The 27,405-nt window shown below is 31.4% G+C and overlaps 3 protein-coding genes across 9 annotated transcripts in view; 2 read left to right on the top strand and 1 right to left on the bottom strand.

Moving 5' to 3' along the window:
• Nucleotides 1-1,580: 1,580 nt before the first annotated feature.
• Nucleotides 1,581-10,276, top strand: Coq3 (ubiquinone biosynthesis protein COQ3, mitochondrial). Of its 2 annotated transcripts, none has more exons than XM_074138958.1 (7): nt 1,581-1,745; nt 1,854-1,994; nt 2,062-2,188; nt 2,327-2,569; nt 2,651-2,810; nt 2,887-3,005; nt 10,228-10,276. In XM_074138958.1, exons 1-6 carry the CDS (start codon nt 1,714-1,716, stop codon nt 2,997-2,999), a joined length of 816 nt encoding a protein of 271 aa, XP_073995059.1. In that variant the 5' UTR covers nt 1,581-1,713; the 3' UTR covers nt 3,000-3,005; nt 10,228-10,276. The 2 variants fall into 2 exon arrangements, with proteins under 2 accessions (XP_073995059.1, XP_073995055.1); XM_074138954.1 differs by having other exon boundaries at nt 2,884-3,005.
• Nucleotides 3,020-13,833, top strand: LOC141448369 (uncharacterized). Its single transcript, XM_074116714.1, has 3 exons — nt 3,020-8,872; nt 10,228-10,325; nt 12,898-13,833. The coding sequence occupies exons 1-3, from the start codon at nt 7,774-7,776 to the stop codon at nt 13,015-13,017; spliced, it is 1,317 nt and encodes a 438-aa protein (XP_073972815.1). The 5' UTR covers nt 3,020-7,773; the 3' UTR covers nt 13,018-13,833.
• The window catches only part of LOC141459608 (organic cation transporter protein-like), a 34,639-nt gene continuing 18,967 nt past the window's right edge, over nt 11,734-27,405 (bottom strand). For 3 of the 6 annotated variants that reach the window (XM_074138858.1, XM_074138872.1, XM_074138848.1), the window contains exons 2-13: nt 23,366-23,545; nt 23,055-23,295; nt 22,883-22,989; nt 21,165-21,319; nt 20,407-20,575; nt 18,013-18,163; nt 17,747-17,862; nt 14,458-14,672; nt 14,180-14,361; nt 13,610-13,736; nt 13,401-13,512; nt 11,734-13,079 (exon numbers count right to left, since the gene is read on the bottom strand). In XM_074138858.1, coding sequence (XP_073994959.1) covers nt 13,478-13,512; nt 13,610-13,736; nt 14,180-14,361; nt 14,458-14,672; nt 17,747-17,862; nt 18,013-18,163; nt 20,407-20,575; nt 21,165-21,319; nt 22,883-22,989; nt 23,055-23,295; nt 23,366-23,508 — 1,641 coding nt within the window. In that variant the 5' untranslated portion in view covers nt 23,509-23,545 and the 3' untranslated portion in view covers nt 11,734-13,079; nt 13,401-13,477. Of the gene's footprint in view, nt 13,080-13,391; nt 13,513-13,609; nt 13,737-14,179; nt 14,362-14,457; nt 14,673-17,746; nt 17,863-18,012; nt 18,164-20,406; nt 20,576-21,164; nt 21,320-22,882; nt 22,990-23,054; nt 23,296-23,365; nt 23,546-23,762; nt 23,786-27,405 lie in introns of those variants that run through there. The other 3 variants (XM_074138866.1, XM_074138883.1, XM_074138875.1) reach the window with 3 other exon arrangements.

The raw sequence follows: 27,405 nt of genomic DNA, 5'->3' as shown, positions 1-27,405 counted from the left end.
CTATAAGTTTATGTTTATCCCTAAAAGCGAATTTGTTTTCTTTAATTTTGGTTAAATCATCTTCAGAAATCAGTGTATTTTAGTCAGTATTTACATAGTGAATTTGACTTGAGGGTTTTTTCAGCGCCAGACAAATGAACTCTGCTCGGCGGCCGACAGAGCTTTAACAAAACCCTGGATATAAATTGCAAATGATGAAGAGCGATTAGAACGTCAAAAATGAGACGAGAATAATCATGGATGAAATATTTCCGAACTATCCCAATAAAGTGCGTATACAAGTCTTGTCTTGCGTATACCCCTAGTCACAGAATTATCCAGCTGCATTTTGTAAAAAGTATTCTCAATTATCAGTGGGTTATTGTGGAATAAAATTAGATGATAGATACCAACTGAATCTACGCTTCACTAATTTCCTCACTAAAGTTGGAGCAAAAGTTTTCTGGAATGATTCCACTTAAGACGTGAGGTCTTAAATCAAGAGGAGCTTGTCACTGAGACTAAAATAGATTTACGTATTCCTAATGGTTTCAGATTTACCCTGGATGGTTTCAGACTTCCATCCATTATCAGATGTAGATTAATCAAATTGGTTTGGTGACTTCGACTTCACTCAGGTTTCCGTTGTACACTGCACTTGCTGAGGCAACCTAACTAATAATCTATCTCTGATGATGGATGAATTTCCGAAACCGGATTGCGATATAATAGACGCATGCCACGAGGGATAAAATCTAAGATATTATCCTTCACTGCGGACCTAACCACATTTTCAAGAGTACAAGTATTTTTTGACTGAGTGTTAAAGAATACGCTTACTTTCAAGCCAGAGGTCGATTAAAATTGTTTGAAGCTAGCAGGGAAGGAAACAGAAATTAGAAAAAACATTTCTATTCATAACGAAATAAGTGATAACCTTAAGTTCTCCGCAAATATACGTTTCAACCACAGAACGTATAAAGTAATGAATTGTTCTTTACTTGAGTGAACATTCTTTGTTCTCGTATGTATGTATATAGTATTCACATGTATTAGTGGTTATCTGACAAGATATATTAAAATGAATATACATCAGAACAGAACAGTTTAATAGTTTTTTTTTATGAACAGAACAGTGGAATAGTTTCTTTTATGAACAAAATAGTGGAATAGTTTTTATTAAGATATCGAAGTGTGAGGAATGTTTTTAAGTGGTTGCAGTAAATTGCTCAGCATTCTTGAGAAACTTTATACATATGTACATATATTTAATAACCAGTATACCTACTCGTATATTTCTTTAATAATGCCAACTGGGATAGAACTTAGCTTGTAATGGATGCTGGCTGATATTAATTGCCATCAGAGTATTAAATAAAATAGAATGAATTACTACAGTCATGGCTAAATAAAAGGAGTCCTAATCATCAGATTGAATAATGACTTATTTTTCCCTTTTTTGAACCTTCACCAATCCGCAGATTTTTATGGTAAATATAACGGCCAAACAATCGATTTCACTAATCAAACAGATTACTTGGATAAAAAGTATCAACCTATCGATATGTATGTATTCGATATGAGTAATACATTAGTTTGGAGTAGGGAATTATTGTCCAGAAACAAGAAGCCATGTTTGTTTACATTTAGTGATGGTAACAAATTGTCATCATTGGTGGTCTTGGTAGTAAACAGGAACGTATAAATTCACTATATAAATTGAAAACCATTGATATGTTTTCGAAATCACATAAATTTTATTTAAGGTAACCATTTGGAATGAATTTTCCTCGGCGTCAAATCTTCAATTTCAACAGAGTTTTATAGCGTGAGTGTATATACAATTAAGCATTTCAATAATGGTTTTGTTATAGGTGCATGAATGCTATAGCTGTCAGATATTCTAGTAGTACAGTAGATGCTGGAGAAATAAAACATCACAATCAGTTCGCCAAAGAATGGTGGGATAAAAAGAACGGTCCAATGAAAGCATTACATGCAATGAATGATCTAAGGTAAGTTTTACAAATATTTCTTCTCCTGTTGCAAAAAGTACATTTGGCTTAATAGAAGTATTTACAGGATACAGTTCATACGTACTGGCTTAATGAATGTGAATAAGATATCCGAAACAGACTGTGAAAAAGCAAACTACTTAAAGGATTTTAAAATATTGGATGTAGGGTGCGGAGGTGGAATATTATCAGTTGTAAGAATCTTAAACTGACTATTTTTTGTAAGAGCTCAGAATATTTCAACAAGTTACTGAAAGTAGTTTACATTTGTAGCATTAAAGCATTGAGTTTGTCTCCATAAATTTTAATTTATAATTTGTTAACTTTTTTAGCCTTTGGCAAGATTGGGAGGTGATGTTATTGGTCTTGATGCTAGCTCAGAGTTGATAGAAATAGCCAATAATCATCTCACTACAAACTTTAAACCTGACATTAAGCTGAAATTTGTCAACACAACCATAGAAGAACATTCCGCAACACATAAAGAAACATACGATGTTCTTATTTTATCTGAAGTTATCGAACATATTTCATTAAAAGAACTATTTTTACAGCACTGCATTGATACTTTGAAGGTTATTTAGTTTAAATTAGCACATACTTTCTAGGCATTTGTGGCCCATTAAAATAAACATCAGTATTTTAAACTTTTTCAGCCAGGAGGTTCGGTGTTTATAACAACACTAAATAGAACGAACTTGGCATGGTTCACAGCAATTTTTTGTGTGGAGAACATATTAAATATCGTGCCAAGAGGAACTCATGAATGGACTAAATTAATTACTCCTGATGAACTTAAAAATTATCTCAAAACTAGTATGTACAGTTATTTATAAAAGTAACAGTTTCTTTAGCTATTCTAGTGAGAGACAATTTTTTCTTTTTGTAGCAGGTTGTAAGGTCTTACAAATTAATGGAATGCTCTACATTCCGTTCAGAAATGTTTGGTGCTGGATTCCTCAAAAGACTGTTTGTTTCGCTGCTCATGCAGTCAAACGAACATAATTTCAGGTAAAATTTGTATTTTATTCATCTGTTTTTAGGATATCTGAACTTAGTGCCTTATGTTTGAAGATTTTAAAAAACGAACACTTTAGTTAGAGAAGTTGAAGTAAAAAAGTTCTTATCGAAATTCTCGTCACAGGAATACTCAAAGTATCGTCATATTGTGCAATAAAAAAAGGATGATTATTTATCTATTTAGGCATCTTTCCAACATAATGACTTTTTTAATAGTTATTTTTCTGTAATTTATTTAAAATGAAATTTTATAATAACTCCCCTAAACATGATCAAATACCAGGTGAACTAACATCCTACTAGTGCATTCGTTTTGAGTGAATTATGTTATTATGAACTTAAGCCTTACCAAATAGAATTTTTAGATCGCAATAGATTCCGCTATATTCTAGATTGCCCCCCTCAAGTTTTGATATTTGCGTAAAAAGGTGAACGTAGATTACTTTTAAATATATATATATTTAAATGTAATTATTCTGATGCCATTATCTACATCAATCTCATCTCTCAGTTTCGAGGTTTACAGGTCGACTTAGTTGAATAGGTGCTCTTGTTTGTCAATTTATTTTCTTTATTTATTGTAAATTTCACAGTTTTATAGTTTTTTACTTTAGTTTTCTTTATTATCAATTATATTTTTGAGTTGACTTTAAAAAAAAATATAAGGAAGAATTTTTGGAGTTACAAGTCTTAAACCTTATGTGCAGCAATGCAATTAATACGAAATGCACTTGGGCAAAATCAGACGAGAGCGAAGTTACACTCTGCTCAACACGAGGCACATTTTTCCATTCTCTCACGTAGATATGGACAGACGACCTACGTTAAAGAAGTTGAACTCTAAACTAGGCCTTCATTTTTCTTTCTCACTACCACCAAAAGTTTGTTTATATTCAGACATCCAACATAATTAAGAAACTTCCTTCCAAAACGTCTCCGGATGATCTCATCATTTCCGAAATTCTGCTACTTCTCTTACATATATCACTTCCCTTACTTATGTATAAGCTCTGACATTCTTATTACCTACTTTCCGTTGTCATGAAAGTATACTTTGGTCAAAATGATCCCAAAACATAATAAATCTGCTCATTTTCCTTTTTCCTATGGACCAATCTCTTAATGCCGATTCTAGGAAAAGTACTCGAAAATCTGTTACTTCAGCGTTCCCCATATTTGCAGATTTGGTATTATCGAGAACGACTATTTGACTTCAAGGGACATCACAACAATATAACACCGAGTAGTTCTTGTTCTTACATAAGTACTGGAGATACTATGTGGGGGCAATTTTGTATGTAAATAAGGATCATTTGGTAACCTAAATTATTGATCTAATTAAAAAAGTTTCTACATACTATCTTCTTCTGTAGCCTTTCTCTCTGAAAGGTACTTTAAGCTAAGTTTGTAGCTATCCTTCCCATCGTAGGGGAATACCGAAGTGGAGTGTTCTCATCCTCTTCACAATGCACACTTTAGGTCCTCCACACTATTCTGTACTTGTGTGGTTGATACCGTCACGCTAGTTATAAGCCCACACTCGTATCAGCTTCACACAAGTTCTATAAAATAGAAGTTTGACAAAGAAATGACCAGCTTGTCAGTTTATTCTCCAGCATCGAGAACTCTACACAATTACTGTAGTTGAACAACCGACAAGGGTAAACCTTGGCCCGGAAGCTTTTATGTGTTATGTTGGATGAACTGAGTTAAGTGTATTTGGAAGGATTAATACATCGATATTTCACGTGAAAGGTTGTACGTTGATGATCATATGTTAGAGATGGGGTTCTGACTGAATCTATTTTAAATTTAATGCACTGCTTTCATCTTAAGAAAAGTTGGTTATTGAGTTAAGGACTTTCAGTTAACCCTAGACTCTCTGGTGATGTTATTTACTCACAAGAAGATAATCGGCGGATTAACGCTTCCTAGGGTAATGGAATTTCTGTACATTTAAGCTAATCGTGATGGTGCTAGAAGTAGTTCTTGACTGCGAATTCAAATGACAAATCTCAGAACGTGTTCAAGGTATTAATATCTTTTTGGAGGTGCCATAGAATAATAAGTAAAACTTAGGAATGTCATCCAAGATGATGTTATGAATTTCCTCGTTCGTTTATAAAATTTTGATTAATGTTTGCGATGGTGGTTTGGTGGCAGTAACTTGTAGAGCATGAGGGCATTCAAACCATACCATCTGCTGTCATAGAAAGTTCAGTTGGGAATTCCATATTTCTTGGTGGAGAAAAAAAAAACCTGATACATAGTTTTAACAGGTTTTTGGCAAATTAAGTAATATAGAGGTCGTCTCCTCTTTGCGTAGATTGCCATGAGGAGGAGGATTTCAAACATATAATAATGATATGTCCCCGTGATGTAGTAGAAAGGAAACGAATGTTTGACGACATATACAGGTATTTAGATGCACCATTTCGCTACGAAGACAAAATATTCTCCACCAACATCTATGTGCTTAAATCTACAGCAGAGCTAGCATAGAAATATGAATGTATTTAAAAGTTATAGCCGATTAGAATGAATGGAAGAAAATGATTAGAGAAGGATTACGTGATTTTAATTTCGGTTAAGCTATAAGGATGGCAGGAATATAGAGTACTGATCCATCCATTAGCTGTAGTTTATGTAAATAGTTGTATATAGTAGAGGGATGAATGTGAGAAGCGAATGTATTTATAAGTAAGAATGGAGAGTGAGTGATATTCTAGTGATAAGCACCTAGACAATGCTGGCTGTATTGGCGAAAGCTAATATGTTAATTTTGCGTCTAATAACAAGTTATTGAGAACATTTTTGAACAAATTCTTTATACCTTTCCACTATCTCCAAAAAAGGTTTCGCACTTCCCACAGCGATATTTTAATACCTCTATGCAATTCGCTTCTCCCCTGATAAATTTTGAAGGGTGTGGCAACTGAGTGAAATACTGCTTTATAATCGACAGAAACATTCTTTCGAAACCCTTGACATCATTTGTGAGTGCTAATATATTATCAACTATGTTGCTGCCGATCTACATCCTGCTTACTCTACAGCTTGGAATATAATGGCTCCTTTGTACTTCTTTAATTTTGACTTAAACATTTTCGCCGCAATATTTATATAAGGGAGAAAATTTATGGCAGGCTTTCCTCTAAAGGGTCAGGTATTCCTCTTCCTCTCATTTATAGTATTAAAAATAATTGAATGTGTAAGTGAAATTCTAAATTAAAAAAAAAAAAAAATGGATCAGAAGCGCCCCTTTACAGAATAGGTTCTGCAGCATTTAGCAATTTGTTTTCGAATAGGCTCGCAACGATTTTCTGAAAATTATGTGCACACCTTATACATGTAGGTCTACTACGTTTATGTGGGTTATTTCTCGTGAAGACTTTATTTTATAAGCGGGATTCTTAGAAAGGGGCGATGCTCTATTCAAATGGGCATACAGTTATGCGTACGAAACGTCTAACCAAAATTTCAAGTTTTTAGAATATAATTAGTGCGACTGTACCGAAACAACAATTAAAAAAAAAAAAACGGCTTGTCTGTAATTTTTGTAGACCCCCCCCCCCCAAAAAAAACAGTTTTATTTAAACTAAAGTTTTTGTTAAGTCTGTCTATCACTGTGCTTTTTTTCTACGAGAATATTGATTTAAATGGGTTTTTAAGATGGTATTTCCGTTATGGATCAATTCAACAATTTCATGATTTTGCTGCGAACATGAAAAATGTTGAAGTCAACAACATTTACTAGACCTGATTCATAAAAAGTCGTTTAGTTGAATTCTAAATTTGAAGAAAATTGTGGTAATATTTAGAAAGTCGATTGGGTACATGCAGCTAGGATATCGCGTTTCCCTCAAAAATATTTTTGTTAGTAAATCTACATTGAAGCCAACTAATTAAAAAAGAAAAGAAAAGAAGTTTGAAGTAAATAAAAATGCAAGAACATCAATGATTGATGTACGAGAAGGTCTTGTGAAATTTTTATCAGATTTTTTTCATTTTATTGACGAAGAATTTTGAATTGGTACACTCAAATGTGTAACTGCTAACTTCTCGAAATGTTTTTTTTTCCTGTTTTTAAATTATTAAAGGCTAAATCTTTTAATTTTTTAATTAATATAATAGTTTCCAAGTCCAAATATTAAAAGAATTTCTACTACATAATAAGATAATACCTTATTTTTTTAATTATTCATTTTTTGATAGTTTTTTTTTAATCTATGAAATTTGTGTAAGCAGCAGATTATAGTAACCTAGTACTGTTTGTTCTTACGTTGTGAAACTAACTTAAACAATGGATGGGCTTCATGCTTGACATCCTACAGGCTGCAGTTCTCCCACACTCCCTCTTTAGCCAATTGATCATCGGTCACTCATCCTACTCTTTCGCTTTATTTAATTATTAATATTAAATAAGTAATTCATTAATTCAACGATTTAAAAAGAACAAACTCTTCAAACCCTTTCGGTTTAATGCCTAATTACTTGCTTCCTCTTTTTCAGTAAAAATTTTATAGGAATTTGTTTCTTCATTTAGTATCAGCCTTAACCCACATTCCATACTATCTCATCATCAGATGTTTCTTTTGTAGAGAGTACTTTATTGTACGTCAGTCTTGCTTCATCTCTGTAGCCATTATTATGTGTAAATTTTTTTAAGAAATCGGCCGCAATGTTTTAGTATTCTAAGGTGGTGTCCAAAGAGAAGGTGTAGTGTTTATTAGTTCAAAATAGTGATTTAAAAAAAAAAATGAATAATCCAAGTGTGCCACTTTTTTGTTGCTTCGTTTTGGAAGTGATGATTTCAAATGTGATCGTGTTAACTTATAGTGATAGTAGCTCATCCACACTTTCTTCAAATCAAACTAACAAAGCAATATTCATAGTTCATGTCACTAATGAAACTAAATTAGGGAAACATCATATTCAAGATCGTTTATCTGAATCATCGTCAAGACTTCCGAAAAGGCATAAGATTGGAAGACAATATGCAGGCAGATCAAGGAATTATAAAAGAGAAAGACATCGTCACAGCACTAGAGTTCAAGCTATGAGACCGGCTACAATTTTACTCCCACCTTTTGAAACATATCCTAAAATCATGTATCCAAATAAAAATCAAATTCAACAAAATTTAAGGAAAAAAGTACTTGTATCTAGGAACATTACAACAAAAAGAAAGGGTGATGTAAAATCTAGTGATGGCATAAATATGTTTTCTCATTATATTGTACCTCCAGCCGCGTTCCTTCTTCCGCCTTACGAAGACACTAATGATGACAGTTCTGTTCGAAACATTCATTGGCAGACCAGTTCTGAAGCGTATACTACTGAAAGCTATTATTCTAATATCTCAGCATTGCCTACTTCAACTGAAAATATTGAATTGACTATGAGTATTCTTCCAGTGATAAAACCATTAACCAATTCATTAAATTATAGTGATCAATATTTCAATACTACAACAGAAAATAACATAGTGAACGCGAGTGTAAGTGTTATTTCAGATGTACAGGATAATGACTTCACATCAACTATTACACCAAAGCAAGATTTTTCAAATGAAAGCGATAACAACTTTAATCTACTAGCCAATGATGTAGCCTCTATGGGTATGAAAGTAACAACTTCTGAAAAAGGAATAGAAATGTTAAAGCATTTCCATATTGTAGAAAATTCAAATGCGATTGCTGAAAAGAATTTTCCGTATAATCAGATTTCTTTAATTTCTAACTTAGCCACTGCTGAAACTGGTGATTATTGGAGAAACTATAAAAATGAACCAGTGTCTGGTGAGTCAATATTTGGTTTTAATATAGGTGGAAGCTTGAAAATTTCCTTTTCCAAAAAATAAATTTTAAATTAATCTCCCGTATTTTCATGTAGTTGTTTCGTATACTCAGTTATTAAGAAAATACTCTCAATAATGACTAACCTCTTCTGATCTTCGTACTCTCTTCCTTTTACTAAACTCAGCAAGATTCATTTTATTTATTTATTTAAGAGTTATATATTGTCTATTTATTTGTGAAGGTTATTTTTTAATTATAGTAAGTACGATAAGTTTACCTTTGATCTGTTCGGTACCAGACGAAATGTTAATGTGAGCTGCCTTTTTTCGACTTTGAGCTCATTATCATTCTTACACTTGCTCTAAAAACTATTTTCAACAAATCACTTTTTTTGATCTAGAAGAATGTGTATCAAAATTTTTATTTTTGGTAGCGCAATAATGAAAATTTTACACATTCACTAAATTTCTGACCAGCAGCTAGAGGAATTAAAAATTAGATATCCAGTTAAAACACATTTCAGTTGTGCGATTGAAACGTTAGTGTTTGAAGGAAAATAACAGATATTACTTTTCATTTTCACGCTCCCCTACAATTAGTTATTAATTTTTTGTATTTTATCAAAATAATAACTTCAGTTTCGGTAAATTAAATAATCACTTACTATTTATCTATAAATTTTGATATGATAAAGAAAATATATATATTTTATAATTAAATTCATTCATATTTCATGATTGGCTAATCTGCTTTTTCAGAAGGAATAAAACTCTAAATGAAATCTTGTTTCATTATTCGTTGGGTTCTAATGCTTAGGGGTCGCTTGCCATGGTGGTATCCTACACAAAATATAATATTATGCTTGCTGAGATTTTTCACTTCTGGTCTTCAGTGAACTTAGTATACTCATACCAACACATATACATAACAGAAAGGGACGGGTGTTAGTGTAATGGTCACGAACGCGGATTTGTAAGTGGGAGATACTCAGTTCGAATCGCGTGTATGGCTGTTCTTTATTTGTTAGACAAAAATAAAATAACAGTAAATGCTTTTGCACCGTTCACGACACGCGTAATCGGTAGATGGACGTTAAACCCCGCCTGAAAAAATAGGCGATTACTTTACTTTACACACAGAAGACATTTTTTTTTTTTTTAGAAACACAAATCAAGAACTTTCTGACTCGAAGGCCTTAAAATTTGTATTACTGGCGAAAATTCGATACCAAAAATTTGACATAATGACACCTCGTACTAGGCATAACAGAAAGTAAAAAGGAACATGAACTTGGGTTTGGATTTATTTAGAGAGTTGATTTGTAAATAGTGATTTTTTTGTTTTATACCAAAATTTAAAAAATAATATACATATATAAGGTAATTGAAACATTTTTTAATTTCATTTTTCAGAAGAACCAATTACTCAAAGCTATCCGCTGATTAGAAATTCTCATAAAATTTGCAAAGATAAGATGGGTTATGTTGCTGATACTTCATCTGGCTGCCAGGTATTCACAGTTATTTTCAGCTTTAAAATGTACACTTTGTTCTTTCTTTGGTATGAATTTTATTTTTAAATATTTTTTTCTCGTCTTTTCACCTTTCTTGACTTGAAAGTGATTGAAATTAAATCGTGAAATTCATTAAGTAATTTACATAACTCATTCAACCATTCAGCGTATCATATTTATTCTACTTTCTTTAAGTAAAGTTTCTTTTTTATTTAATTTCTATTTAAATTAGATCGCTAAATTATAATATTTTAAGCTCTAAATTGTAAATCTGGTTTTTAGTTGGAAATTTTTCCTTAGTTACATTTTATTTTCACATTTTATGAAATAATTAAATTAATTCGTGCAAACGTGAACGCTGCTTGTCAAAAGCTATCGAGTGATGGAATCAAGTTCCGAGTTTTCCTTGCATGTTTGGCCCTATTACCTCCCTCAACAGCTACTTGTGATTCGTTAGATAAGATTCGATAGAAAGTGTTCGCCCAGAGTGATACAATTATAACTGTGCAATACATTATTTAAGAAATAGTGAAATAATAATTAAAATTAAAGTTATTTTTTCTGCAACCATGTAGGGAAGTTCTCATTACTCAATTAAAATCAGCTGTGTAATGCCCAACTTCCCACACTAGAGGGGGAAAATTCCCATTAGTGTCACTTTCCTCACTAGTGTGTGGAAAAACTTTATTGTGCTTCCTTGATATAAGAAGTTTTGTTATTAACATAAATATTTTCTGTAAAACTTTAATAAGCTTATTTAACGTAACTAAATAATTAAAAAACGAATATTAAAAAATAAAATAAAAATTGAAAGGAATATTGAAATAAAAATAATACTTTAATAAATAATTAGATATTTTTAATGATAACAGTTAAAAAGGTTATAGTGTTACCTTATAGAAATTTAAAATGGATTCTAGTGATTCCTGTTTAGAAAACACTCCTCCATCAATAAAAGAAACAGCAGAAAATGTAATAAGTAATGTAAATACGTAAGTAATGTAAATAATTGTAATATAACAATAAATGTTTATAATAAATAAATTACTTTTTGTAGACTGTAAGAATGAAATTTTTAATTTTTTTAGTTAATAAATCTAATGGTTGCAGAAAAAATATCATATTTAACTCGAGTGTCAAGTATTTTCCTCACACTCGGCAATTTGCACCTGCACTCTCCTCGCTTCGCTCGCTCGTGCGTGCAAACCCTGCCTCGCGTGAGGAAAAGTACTACTTTCCACACTTGTTAAATAAATAACTATTGTCGACCCGTGGGACGCGTTTGAGAAGAATTGTAGTTTGTAGACGAGTGGTGAAATTGAATAATTTCTGTAAATTTTAATTCTTTTTATTCCTTCTTTTGATGAAAAATTCCTTCTTAAATGGAAATAAAGTGGAAAAATAATTCAATTAAAATCAACTGTGTTTTTATTTGCTAGTATTATTTGGCTTAAAACTTATTCTAGGCAATAAAATAAATAATTACTTTTTACATGTTTTACTTTTACTTTTTAAATAAATATCTTTAGAAATTACTTTTGTGAAAAATTATTTTAGCTATACAATTACACTAATAAATAATGGTGCATGCCTAAAAATAGGCATTTTAAAAACTCCTGAATGTTCAAAAAGATTGGGAAGAAACTCTCAGTTAGAGCATAAATATTAAATTTTCTAATCATAAATGATTGTTATGGTTCCCAGAAAATAGAATATTGACAAAACAGAATATTCCGAATGCAACAAATTTTCTAAATATTAACCTAGTAAATAAATTTTTGAAAGCAGGAAAAAAAACTAAAAATCTGTGTATAGGAATTTGAAAATAAGGAGAGAGATTCTGCTAGTTATTTTGTTTTAAAATAATATCAGTAATAGTAAACTTAGCTTAAGAAAAACATCATTATGAAATGGATAATTAATTTGATAGAAAATACATTTTGTTTTTTGTACAACCGTGTAAACACACACCCAAGGTTACTCATCTTTTTTTTCTTTTTTGGCATCTATTTACAATGGAACGTATATATTCATAGATCCCTTTTTGCTACTTCTAGGCAGTAATAAACCATTTTTCCTTGCACTTCACATTTTCCACACCTAATTGCGATAATTCTTTGAGCATCCGATAACATTTATTTGCTTCAATGTCCGAAAAATAAGCTATTTTTACTCAATGAAGAGGACAGTATCTTTGACATTTATAACTCACAATTATCCTATCTTCTAAACACTATACACTTTATTTCACAGTCTTTTGTTAACGTTTTTTTGTTTTTGGCAACCTTCTATTTTATTTATACATTTCATTGTTAATTCTCCCTTAGCGATCACCTAAGTTAATGGTATCCTATTGACTGTTAATAATTACAGTATACCTTATACTTATTTAGGAATTTTGCTGTTTATTCAGTCTACATTCATTTTATTATAATATTAAATAACTCTTTGAGTAATCTTTAAAATACATTAAACAAATATAATTTTAATATTTACTAACATTTATGACTTTTCATTGTTCTAATAATTACCCAGAACATTTGTTTTTAATATGTACATTTTCTTGTAGATCTTCTACATCTGCGTTGACTATGGTGTGGGTGAGCCAATGTTATGTCCAAATGGAACTTTATTCAATCAGGACTTTCTAGTTTGTGATTGGTGGTATAATGTGGAATGTTTCTCCTAGTATTTTACAGTATTGAGAAGTTAGTTTATGCCTTCAAGAAAGTATCTTCGTGTAAATTAAACCTAAAATAGTAATTGTTATTTGAGTAACTATTATTATCATTTTGTTTTCCCTAACCATAATTTAAACCTACCAAAAAAAAAAAAGACTGAATCTTTAATTTTCTTAATAGATAAATATTTTCTCTGTCTTCAATATGTTATAGTCTAAAACAATATGATCTAGAGAATATGCTTCTTTAGAAGAACATTTATGTTAATAATGTAAAAGTTGTTTTTTGTTAATTCATTCATTAATGAAGCTTTACATGTAATTTTTTTACAAATTGCAAGAAAAATTTATACAATCTAGATATAAAAAAATGTTTTATTTACTTCTGTTACCTTACTTGTTTCCTTTAGAAGTTTTTTTTGAAAAAACCTTCCTAATAAATTAGTTGCACATCTTGTTAAATATCAGGCTAAGCAGTGTTTTCTTTTGAGTTCTTTTTCATTCCTATAATTGAATATTATTGGTTCTTATTAATTCTATTAGCTAATATGAAAGAGATTAATATCAAACTTGATTAGTACACACATTAAATGTAAATTACCTATGTTTTCAGCTTCTGCTACTGTATCAGGAAGTGATTGATGTAATGTTTCTGGAAAATGGAGTCCTAAAATTCCGGCAGTCAAAGCTGCTGCCCCAAATATCAGAGAAGGTTCGACGTAGAATGCCTAAAATTAATTTCACATTTTACTTTAAAAAAAAAAGTGTGTAATAAAAAAGGACTTTTTTATGTTCTGAATAAACATGTGATTTTGTGAACGAGTACAGCCTTGCGTTATTCTTGGTGAAATATAACTTTATTTTTCATCACATAAGCAAACCAGCTTTTTACTAAAAAGAAAAACGGATACCTCTAAAGAAAATTTTGATAATAGGATACTTGTTACACCGAGTACAATCTTAAATCGAGACCAAATAAGATTCTTACACAAATGTAAAGACTTGTCAACCAAATTTAAGGTCACTGGTGTTAAAGCTATTTTAATCCTAAAGTGAATTTTTGAAAGACTGATCAATTAAAGTAGTACTAGTTCTTTAGTTCATGTTTTAGTTTTTTAAGAATATTTTGCAGAACAATGATATATAAATAAGTAATGAGATTTCATGTTACCACTAGAGGAGTTAGTGGTGCCATCATTGATCCAACTCGACCAAACATAGAACAAGTACCCATCAATGAATGTCTTGCACTTGTTGGAAATATTTCTGAACTGAATACATATAACACTGAGAATGACACCGTAATCGCACACTTTCCAATTAAAAACAAAAATAATCTTAACATTATCATTTCTGAAAAACAATATAATTTTATATTTGTAATATGTTATTATTAATATAATTAATAGCTTCTTCATTTTAATTAAAATAGAAAATGTAATTTTAAACCTTGTGGGATGAAGTAAAACGCAATACATGACACTCCACTGATGGTAAGGGTTAAGAATAAAGATAGTCTTCTGCCGAATCTATCCAGAATAATCCAAGTCATAGCATATCCAGGAAGTTCAGCCAAACTCACCAAAATGAAATTGATATATTTGTTACCAGCTACACTAACTGAACTTAATGCCAAACCGTAGAACACGAATGCATTTGTCATCCTAGAATAAGCAAACAAATTAATATATTAGTTCTGGAATCGCTAAATAATATGCCCGTCATTTCATCAAATTTGGTCAAAGAAATTCTAATTTCTTGCTCGAAAAGAAACCCTATTAAGAATTAATGTTTTTTATAAAATTAAAACATAACAATGTATTTTTTAATGTTAACATTTTTCTAAACCTCGCGTTAGTTCAATATTCTGTATTGTGATCAGCGGGTAGGCTTTTCGACCAAACGTAGAGTTTATCTTCTGAGTTATTGAAACGATTGCAGAATTAAATATTGAACATACGAAGGGAATTGTTTTCACTCCCTCGTCCAGTTGCCTAGGGAAAAACCTGGATTCTTCAATGAAAATTGACATGTACAAAAAACAACTATTACCTGTTTAATATTATTTTATAATAAAGGCCCAGAGCTTTTCAAACTTTTAGGAAGGTGCCTATGTTTTGCACGGGGAATGCGCGAGAACTTCCTAAAAATTTAAACTTATTCCGAAAAGTGTTGCTTACGACAAAAACAATAGGTGGCACAGCGTAAAACCGGACACTTCCACCCTATTGAAACAAAATCTAAAAATGGCAAATGAAAAAGGAAAGTAATAACTAATTGATCTGATAAGTTTTATTAAGAGAACAATGTAAAATAAGTGCGTTCGCACTTATTAACTAACTAAACGAGGATTGAGGACCAATTCTCTCGACATCATCTTTTATTGCAGTGCAGGTTGAATGTACACAAACCAGTTTGGGCATGTTTTCATTGGAACGAATCTGCTGGAGAAACTTTATTCCAACCATTTTTTTTTTTTTAATTACCAAAATTAGACATTTATTATTACTATCAATTTCCCCTAAAAATACCATCAGGCTGAAAAATGTCAAAAACAATGCACATTTTCTGCTAATAAACTCTTTTTCCAAGGAACATTCTATGCTCGTTAGGATGTCGAATTTTAAGCCATCATCAGAGATTGATCAATTCGCTTGGTGTAAAGAATTTGATTTACACTTCTAACGCTTCTGTCATTTAAAATACTTCCTTGAAGTTGATTATCTAATAATAGTAAAATGAGGTTGATGAAAAAAAAAAAATAGTTCTCATTAAAAAATAATAAAATATAAATAAGGGGTGATGTCAGATCGCTTCCACGTAGTGCCCCCTGGTACGTGGAATTATTACCTACTTATGAGATATTCCACGGCTAAACGATCTGCAAAGCACGCCACAGCCTAGCCTATTAATATCAAGAATAATAGCAAACAGCCCATATAAGGATTAAAAATGACTAGAATAATTATAACTTTTTGGAACGCTGGCGGACTCTCAGCGGCAAAATTTGCTGTGAATAAAAACATTATGAGAAAGTATCCATCTGATGTGTTCGGTATCGTTGACATGCTTGCGCTGAAAACCTTCAGCAGTATTCAATTAATGGATACAATATGTACGTCCTAAAAAGAAGCCAAATAGCCTCAGATATCGTTGTTGGCGTAAACAAGGAACTAACAACTAAGTATCTAGTATTGCATCGAATGGAAGAGATGAATAAATTAGAGGCTGTTGAGCTATCTGTATGGAAACAATCTAGATAACAAAATGTTAGGTTAATTTATGTAATAATCGACAATTTCGAAATCTCCCAAGTATTTTTAAATATATTTATTTACGAATATTACGGGCATTGTGCTGCTATGTACATGACACATTTTAGAACCAAAATAGACTTTTGATCCTGAGGACTTTAATAGCCATATCTCTGGCGATTTTTGTTTTTGTGCAAAAAAAGAAACTGATTGACTTTCTTTCAAATGAAAGGGTCAAGCCACTTTTAAAAAATAGATTTCAGAAAAATTCTGTTACTCAAATGATTCTCACTGTTTTAACTATAACAGCTGTTATAGTTAACGGTTATTTAACAATAACTGGACTGTTTTATTGTTAGTTATTAGATATTCTTTCATGTTTAGAAAGTTAAAATTTTATTTTAGCCTATGTACCAATGATGTACACATGATAATATGATAAAGTGACTAGATAATCCAGACTCAAAACTCTCACTACAGAACAAACGACGACTCTATACAGCTCTTCTCACACCAATATGGACTTACGGACTCGAACTTTACGGTACAGCTAAAAAATCAAACATCAATAGACTGCAAACACTCCAATCCAAAATACTCCGCCGCATAGTAGACCCTCCATTCTATGTTAGCAACCACACAAATATACAGATCTCCAAATTCCACTCATCTCCGAACTTGCCAAAATCCGATATAAAAATTTTCATCAAAAACTCTCATTTCATCCCAACCCTTTAGCTGCAAACTTGTCTTCAACTACGCTACCCTCCAATCCTCGAAGACTGCTGAAGCGCCGTTGGCTCCGTGACCAACTAGGTGACTAATGGCGGCCATCACTGGATGACCGTCATTCACGTCTGTCACGTTATTTATATACATTTATCTCATTTACTTATTGTCCCTGTAGGTACAGGTGTAAATTTCAATAAAAGGATAAAAAATTGAAAGATAATCCAGTTTTAAACTAATCTAGTCATTGTTGAAAATGTGGTTTGACCCGCAATGCTGGATAATATCTTTAATTTTATCCGTCAGAGCTCGTAGATTTATTTTATCTCTGACCTGTTCCAGACTACCAACCATCATCAAAGGAAAACCGATAAATTTGGAGAGAGATTTCGACTTATGTTTCTGTCTCGCACTACATTTGCTCTACACCAAACTGATGAAACTTTCTCTGAAAATGGATGAAAGTCAGAAACCGATCAGGGATACAATAAACATGCTTGCTACGACGGATAAAATTAAAGATAACCTTATACTACAACAAGTTAACTCTGTAAACATTCAATATAGGTACTAAAGAAGCTTCGAAAGAAGAAGGTAAATGGCTGATTTGCTAGCTCGAGGCCAAAATAAAAAAAAAAAAAAAAAATAGTTTTCTAAGGATGGAAGTAATTATTTTCAATCTTGTTTTTATATGTCACTAAACATGAAAATAATTCAAAATATTGTTACAAGCATATTAAATAAGTTTTACTGACCAAGAAAATGAGCAGTTAGCAATTCTTAGGATCATTATTTTAGAGGTGATAATCTCTTTAAACACTCCTTTATGCTTTTCAACTAAACTGGGCCGCCTTTGAGCACTTTTGGATTTCTGTAAAAGATATAATTCACAGTTCTAATAAAAGACTTTTATTTAGCCATTACCTCTTCACCATTTGCTATTATATGTAAAGTGTCCTATACTATTATTATTTGCAATAATGTATGAGTTGCTAAAAAATTAGTTTTATTCTTAACTTACCTTATCATCTTTGCTTTCTAAATTATCAAGTTGTTTTTTCAATTCTTGGGATAGAGATATATTATTTATAACCGCTATTCTTTCAATTATTTTCTTGGCTTCCAAATATTTCTTATTTGTTATTAACCATCGAATTGACTCAGGAATTAACCTTGAATAAACAATCATTTATCAACTTATAATTTCAATAATTTGTCGTTATTATTCGTTTTTCTTTTTACATGAAATCATAACCAAATGTTTTATGATAATTCAGTAGTTTAAAGAAGGAAACTGCAAATGACGACAATAGTACGGTGGTAATCCTTGCCTCAAGGAGATCGTGAAAATACCAAAGCCAGCTCAGGCGAATGAACGATCCCTGGGAAGTAGCTTTAATGTTCCCCAGAGAGGCAACATTTTTACTATATCACTTCACCAAGATAGTGTATCAGGTCGTAGAATATAAATTACGGATTTTCCTTTATGTTATAAGCTTTTAGATCAATGCCGCCGATTGGAGTATGCTTCGGATGCCACAAGTGGATTTGATAATATGCGATGCGCCGGTGGAAGGGCAAGGAACAGGTGGGTATCAATAGCACAACAATTACTACTGATTTTATAGAAAGTGGTGCTGTTTTCTACCTGATTGGTGGGAACTAGTATTTCGTTGCCATGCACCTCTTTGTGAGCTCTTTGGAACGAATCTAACATGCGTACCTACTAAGATATATATTAAGCAAATTCAGAAATCCAAAATTTCTGCTATAGAGAATTCCTGCGATATTCCACATTTTCCAGGCAAGGTATCCGGATATAGAAGTAACCTACTAATAGATAGACAACCAACTAGCTTCGAGTAACTATGACTAAAAACCTTTTCTTGAACAGGCGAGATGCTAGATCGTGCTTGATATCTTCATTGAGGGCAAAGGAGAGTGTGGATTTGATTAACGATAAAGATCTAGAGACGCGTGAAATATGACCGTTCACAAACTGAGACTGCTGAGAAAAAGCCTCGCTCGAAACAAATTCTCTATCGTGTAAGTGGTGATGCGCATTATAAAGCGTGTCTCTGGTGCTTTACTTCTTAGTAAAGGATAATGAAGTTGAGGAAATCAAAGACCTCAAAACATGCATTTCTCAACAATTCAATTCAAAACTCAATTTCTAAATCTACACAATCGTTAAACTTAAGAGTAAGAAAAAGTAAAAATATAATAAATAATAAAAGATAATCTAAACGAAACGAAATAATTGTGAGATCCAAATGGTTCTTTAATAATAATAATGAAAAAAAATACATACCTTGTGAAATTAAAAAACTTCAGAAACATCCAAGAATATCGTCGAATTCATGAGTTTTAACGCTAAGATGTTTGTTCCTCTCAAAATTTATTTTATGAAAGGGCAGAGTGACAAGATGAGGAATGAATAAGTTTTGCAAAATCATTTTTGAACAAACCTTTCTTACTATTTCCCTTTTTTCGAAAATGAAAATATTTATATTGCATTATTCTGCGTTAAGATTATGAACCCTCATTTAACCTTTTGGAGCTGGCAGGATTATTTAATTATCCTTTGAGTAAGCTTGAACCCACTTCTGTAACTTTATTTCTGAGACGCTAGTAGCACACTTCAGAGTAGGCTTCTAGCCATTAAAAAGTTCAATCCAGAATGTTTTTTAGAGAAAGGGCCATTGATCCAGGCTGAGGCCTTTAATTCAATATATATATATATTTTTAAATCTTGTATTTAGACCATTTAACTTTTGCCCAAGTTAGTTGATGAAGACTGATAGCCAAAGTACTTCAGTAAACAATTCTTCTATTTATTTATTTCATCTCAGAAGGCGGCCTTCCAAAACAAATGAATGGATTTTGACTACGGCAGGAGACCAAATTTCAGTAAACAATCTGTATGCTAAAAAGCTCTTGGTAATATATATTTTATAATTATTATTTTTCGGTGGAAATGGCAAAATGAATGTAAAAAACAATCGAAATTATGCGTTTTTTCTTGAAACTAATTTTGACTGCATTTATGGGTTCAATAACCTGTTGTTTTATTTTATGTATTTATTTATTTATTTTTTGCGCATTGACTGCCTCAGTCATTAGCGCCTAATTATATTTAATTTGTAGAGACTTTACTGTAATGTACATTAGCTATCCACCTCCGTCCAAAAAATCTTATCTTTAATAAAACGTACAGCCGCCTGAAAAAGTAGGCATAACTTTACATTCTCATCTGACAATCAGAATTAAATTTGCCTTTCAATAAAGATTTAGACCTTATTGGTAAACCTTTTGTTCCCTATTTCTCTTTACCGTTTTCACACTTTCTCTGAACATCTCAGAAGGGTTCATCTAATTGTAATTATATTACAGACAGATTAATAAAGTTTTTTACCAAATATAGAAAATAAATATAATCCCAGGTGCATAAAGGGCCCTTAAATAAAGCCTCCAGTCCTGCAAGGCCCAAGCAACCAATCCAAGAATAACTTCTCCATATGTGTAAAAACTAGCAATAACTACACTTCCTAAAACTCTTCGATTTGGTGCAAGAATTTCTACTCCTAAAAAAAAGTAAACATTAATCAATTATAAAAGAACTCCATATTACATTTTAGTGAAAAGCTCGATAAACGTAGTGGGTAAGTAAAATTTTTTAAAAATCCCTCTCTTTTTGCAATATTTTACTTTTTTTTCTCTTCTTTTCCTATTGCTATGACTAATGACCTAAAGAAATTATCCCTCTTTGAGCTACAAGCAGCTGAGTTCATACAGCTGTTATTATTGCATGAATTAGATCAATTCAAGGAATCGCTCTCAATCTCGCTATAATTATCATGCATCATTTTCTGTATAGGTGCACATGTGACTTTAGAAATAAATCGTCAAAATAATTCGAAACGCTTAGAACGCAACAGATGCTCCCATCACCACACACACCTCATGAAAGTGAAAGCAATACAGCAATTATATTAGCGTCTAGAATCTTTTTCATGTATTGGCAGGCCCAGCTTTAAAGGCTCTATGTGTGGTATTAAAACTTTTCTTGTAATTAAATCAGCGTCTTCTTAACTTTAACAAAGTATTGTTTTTTTTCAAATAGGCCAGTTTTTGCAACTGAAATATGCTCGCTTACATAAAAAATGAACTTACCTAAAATAAAACAAGCGCAGTAACTTCCACTGGTAACTAGAGCATCAAGAACCTCAAATATTATAAAAGTTTCGTAGGAAGTCGTGTAAGACCTGAATATTCCCATAAATGTTGAAAGTAGAATTGAGACAGTAAACATATTCTTCCTTCCAAATCTAAAAAGAAAAATTTTGCATTTCTTAATTTTGTTTTATTTTAAACCCATTCAAGTATTAGGTAATAAGATTTTTAAAAAATTTTTTTTTGAAAAGAATTGTACAATGATTTGTTGTACTAGATAGAAAATTGTGTTTTGAGTATTGTTTATTGAAAGTAGGTCTTAAACTCGTCTTTCTCTACATGTCGAGTGGATATTCTAATAGATGTGCAGCACGATTGGAGCACGAGCCATGGGTGGAGAAAGATGAGTAATCAAGACATATAACTAAAGAACGGTGCGGTAAGATCAAAAGTAAGCTTCGCCCTTTTCTTAGCTGCATTCACCCAGGATATAACGACTTCACATTCTATTCTTTTAGGACAGTCCGGACTAGCAATGGCTTCAGAGAAAGGTTATTCTTATATTCTAGCTTCAGAATCTCTTAGAGATGAAATGTTCAGAACATACAGCTTCATCAAAAACTTTTCTTCGGAGAAAGGAAAAAGGAATAGGGGAGACGAATCCGCTCTTGTTGAATTAAAGAACATGTGGTCGCATGAAGCCCGGATTGGTAGAGGGGCTGGAATAGTTAGGTCAAGAAACAATTTCCACTTCTAGAATGAAATGAAAGCAATGGGAAAGTTCCTTCATTTGGAACATGATTGGAAATATTGCAATTAGAAGATATTTTGGAAGATACCCACCATTAATGATGTTAGATCGAAAAGGATCTGGGAATACCTAGGCAGAGAAATTAATCTCTTATTTTGTGTGGCAGGGCATGTTCGCGAGGAAGAAAATAAGATGACCGACTGTGCTGAACCCAATTAATAGAATCAGAATTTTCCAGAATGGGCTTAGAAAGGAAGAGAAATTCTGTCTGGAGTTAAAAGAAATTCCAATAAACCTTCTAAATGACTATAATGCTATCACTCAATGAAGATTTAGATGTCTGAGAAGATGGCATATATATCCCACCAATTCCCAGATTTTGAGAGCTCTCCAAAAATTCAGATTCTAGAAGAGGTTGTAGTAGGAGTCTTACCTAGAAACAGTAAGGATGGCACAATAAGTCTAGGAAGGTTACTTCGCGCAAACATACCCCAAGTAAAAAAAAGATAAGATAAAAAGATAAAGATAAGATTTTTGCATTCCATGCAACCAATAACATAATTATTGATAAAAAGCCTAGTTATTTGTCCTCTTTATATAAGCTCAAATCCTTTCCAAAGAGGAAGGCCTTCTAAGCAGTTTCTGTTTTCATCTATCTAGTAGTGGACCCATCAGTAATATTCTTGTCCGAATTCATGGATAAATCATGTCCCTCATACAATTACGTGCATTGCAAAGTGTGCATAAACAAAATCTTTTCTAAATAAAATGTATTAAATTAATTTTATAAGGGAGCTGACTTGTCCAGTAAAGAGCAAAAAGATCCCTGACCATGAATCAGGACCAATCACTAAAAGAAGTAGCAAGTTACAAAGGAGAGGGGAGGATGTCCGGCCATGTTGATTTAAATAACTAAACAATCAACATCAAAGCTTATACTTGTATTAATTACAAATAATTTCATTACCTGTCTGAGTAGAGACCTGTTAATGGCATTCCAATAAACTGACCAATGTTATTAGCCGTACCAACTGCAGCTCTTTTCCAATCATTTTCTTTACATTGCAAATTAAACTAAAATAATTTTTTTTATTAATAATGAAGAAAAGACTCAGTACTTATGTATTTATTGCACTTACATCAGAAAGTATTGTTCTTTCCGCTGTACTATAAACAAAATGGTTACATCTTTCAGTCATATTTTTTAAAAACATATCCTCTCGGCATGTTTCTAAATCGTATTCATTGGCTACAGTAATATTAATTGGAAGATATCTATAACATTTACTTGGTTTTTGGTTGCTAAACGGAACCGCATATTCAAGCCAAGTTTTATTTTCAAGTGAGGTATTATTTCCATCACATTGTTCTATGTAACACCTATAATAATAAGTTTTTGTAGTATTTAAATTGATTAAAGGATATATTAAGATATTTAAACAATGTTTACCGGTAATCAAGGTCTCCACCTGTGAACACATAACTGATTGAAGGAAATGTTGTATATATTCCACCTAGTAACAGTAATAAAAATATAGAAATCTGATATTTTCCAAAATGACCAATTTCTTTCAGTACTATGTCAGTATCCATTGTTTATTTCTAACTTTTTCTTAAAATGTTGAAAAATCTAAAAAAAAAAATAATAAAATAAAAAACACTATTAAAAACCACTTAAATACAGATGTACTCATTATAATTTAACAAATTCAATATTTTAATATAAACAAATAAACAAATAAAAGTATTTAGAAACTTGATATGCCAAGATCCTGAACATTATATTCATTTATATTAATATTTGGCGAAACAATATCCAAGACAGTATTAAAGAGAGCTGTGAGTACCTAGAGCACTGGAGATCAACTGTATAATCTGTCGCCTTCCCACGCAGTTTAAATGCATAACATTTCAAATAATGTTTTCGTTCATATTTCTGATTATTATTTTATTGATATTAATATTTTAAAATTTGGATCGTTAATAAAATTCAACACACAGCACTTAAATTAGGGCTTTATCCATATTATTTATTTAAAGAAAAATGTAAGAAAATTTTTTCTAAAATTTCTCATTCTTTCTTTTAGTAAATCTATTTCTTAGGGTCAAATTTATTTCTGCAATGTTTCACTATCAATTCATTTTAATCAAAAATTAAATTATATATATGAAGTTAAAATTATATATAAGAACAACTAGGTCAAAAAAGAGCGCAATTAATTAAAATTAAGTACCGAAATATTGCTTAAAATGTCTTAAATATTTGTTATTACGTTTCGAATAGATTATATTTATATAATGTAAATAAAACGTAATACATAATATGTGCCTTTAAGCGATGGATAGTAGCATTAGCAATTAGTTATTATTTAAACATCGAATACTTATTGTAACTGTGACAGAATTGTTCAAAGTATTAAAAATGTTTAAATAATGAAATGGATAAGGTAATATTCAAGTGTTTAGTTATTTGACTAGAAGATAGTCTTCTTCCTGCCTGTTTATTGAAGGACAGGCGATTGTAGAAGACTAACCCCAGTGATTAGAGTTCCCTTTCTTTCACAATATAAATTGGTGACGATTACATGGAAATGGGCTTTAAATGTTATTAAAGCAACGTAACAATAACCGATTCTTTCAAAGATCTAACAAAGACAAAATCAATTTAGTTAATTTTAATGATAAAAAAAAAAAATTGTTATAATAAGTAATTGGTAGATGGACGTTAAGCCCTGTCTGAAAAAAATAGGCGATTACTTTACTTAACTTTTATGTATACACGTACACATCTCAATGGTTCCAATTAAAGTAGAATTGGCATCTTGAATGCCTAAGTTGATCAAGTAACAAGTAATTGCTGTATCTTCTGTCCTATTGGTAAAATATCTCCGAAAATCGGGACAATTATAGTCTATTGTTGTAAACTAGGGATGGCCCACCTTGAATAATTCTATGCCCCACGATATTCATCCTAATTTTGCAAATAATCCTCAAAAGGAACTGATAGGCTTACAATGTATTAATGAACACATTTTTGAAACATTCGAATCTAAAATAGTTTTTTATAACACCTATGTCGCAAAAGAAAAATTTCCTAATTTGAGAAATCTGGCACAAAAAGTTATGAACGCATTTAGATCTAATTTCACCTTCGACTCGTTTTTTCGAAAATGAAATTTACCAAACATAAATCATGCTCGAACTTAACGGACGAAAACCTGCAACATCAATTTCGTTGTACAAATACGTACATTGAGCTCTACTTGCAAGAGATGGGTGAAAGAGTTGAGAAACAAATATTTCACTAATTAAATATCATTCGACCATCTCATAATCGTTATTATTACTTAGATTATTGAGGTACTCAAGGGTTTATAATATTGTATCCAGTTTGCAGTGTGGATTAGTAATGGCTTGACCACATCTTTCCAGACTTAAGTCGATCTTAGGATGTTTACCCTCACTTCATTTTTTTACTATTTTTCTAAACGACCTGCAAGACCTTGTTGTAGGAAGGATCTACATGCGGAATGTTTACCAGTTAGTTTAAGTTTATGATAGTCATTAAATAAGCTTCGCTAAATTTGACTTAGTTCCACCTTCTAATAATTTTTTTAAAGAACAATAGAGACGAATTTCTTGAAAGTTTGAGGTGTTTAATGAAGTAATGAGTTCAATTATTTTGTTATGTGCACAGTCGTGGGGGTTTATCAGAGAATAACAAGGAAAAGATTTAAAAACTCTTAGAATTTAATTATATGGAAACTGCAAATAATATGGGCCGAAATTCTTACTTTCACTGCTTGTATAAAGATCTGAAGAGGAATTTAGAAACAAATCAATACTCGAAGGACTGTTATAACCTTAATTTTATGAGATCTATATTTACTCTTATGTTCAGTGACCATTTGGTCCTTTATTTTTTTCCTGCCCAGAGATCTGTGTTCGTTATGTAACAGGAGGAAGATAGAAGACGTAATTCATTATTCAATAAAAGAATGTCCCAATCTGCAGGAATTCTGGATTAAATAGTAAGTAAAGATTTATTAAAAAAGGGGAGATCCAATTTTTAAAGGGTAAGAACTGGAAAATATCGCATTTTAATCACATAAATATACATAGATGATGCTTCAGTAAAAGAATCTAATCGCTTATATAATATTAGTAAGGATTAAATTAACTGAACGGATTTTTCATTTTTTGTACCTTTCTTAAAAATGGTTCCAACGATTTTATTTAAACCCTCCAGTCATTTTAGTATTTTGCAAACTGTATGATGAAAGCCGATTAAAGCCACAAATCAAATTACTTACAGATCTACAGATTGACTTAGTATTTAACAGTGTCTACAGCTTTATAAGAGTCGTCTTTGTAATTTTTCTTTAATTGTGAATCTTTTCTTAGCCCAATACTCACTTTAATAAAATAAAACTATTAGTGCTACAAGGTTTGGCTAGGCACAATGTAGCTACTACCTAGTTAAATAAAAATAAAACTCATTTCGATATAAATCACTTTTGACAAACTCTGTAAATTAATGAGTTAGATAATTCAGTAATTACACTTTTAATATTTTAATTTTTGTAACCCACTCGAAAATTTATGTGAACAAAACTAATCAATTCAATTCAATTCAATTTTTATTTGTTATTGGGGTAGTCCCCATACAAAGGAGCATGGTGGTGTTAAGATACAGATTAATCGCAGACAATTATAAACAGACCAAAAATCAAAAATTACAAATACAGAATTAATAATTACAGAATTAATAAATGAATTATCCTATGCAGGCCAAAGTTACATATAAGTTTTTATACAACCATTCATATTTATATTGAAAGAAAATGCCTTAATTTCAAAATGGATGTCACATATTTATACAAAACCTGAGCTGAATCAACAGTGTCTGGGTTCAACAATTTTTCAATATGTTCCCCTACGTTATCAGAATGGTAATAATACTCTCTAATAGGTTTGTAAAATGGGCATTCAACAAGAATATGCACCAGGTCCTCTTTCTTTTGTAACCCACATAACCCACAATCCAACTGAGGATCTATTTTGCTTATTAATCTATCATGGGTTAACTTTATCGAGTATTTTCCACTTGTCCTAAGTTGGAATAATAATTTGCTATAATTAAACGGCATTTTGTAAGTTAGGTACAACTGTGTTTCACTTGAGGGGTTAAAAACATTTACATAGTAGCTATTATACCTTGACTGTTGAATACTTGTATTATCCAAATTAGTTAAATACTCTCGGTACAACTTTAAAATTTCTGGGATTTTCTTTTTTAAATTAAAGGCATCTTCAATGTATACTATACCAGATCGGTTAATTGGTTGCAGGAGATCTTTTAACTGCGCTGCCCAGTTGAATCGCGAGTCTGAGCTAAACAACGAAATACTCAATAACTTCCGGTAACATATTCTGGGTAATCTTTGATCGCTCATTTCCAAAATATTCAACAACCAATTTAGACTTAGC

This window comes from Rhodnius prolixus, unplaced genomic scaffold, assembly GCF_049639745.1.
Source record: "Rhodnius prolixus isolate KJV_2025 unplaced genomic scaffold, Rpr scaffold_1, whole genome shotgun sequence".
NCBI lineage: Eukaryota > Metazoa > Arthropoda > Insecta > Hemiptera > Reduviidae > Rhodnius > Rhodnius prolixus.
The sequence above is the reverse complement of the archived record's forward strand: the minus strand, read 5'-3'. Positions and strand labels throughout refer to the sequence as shown.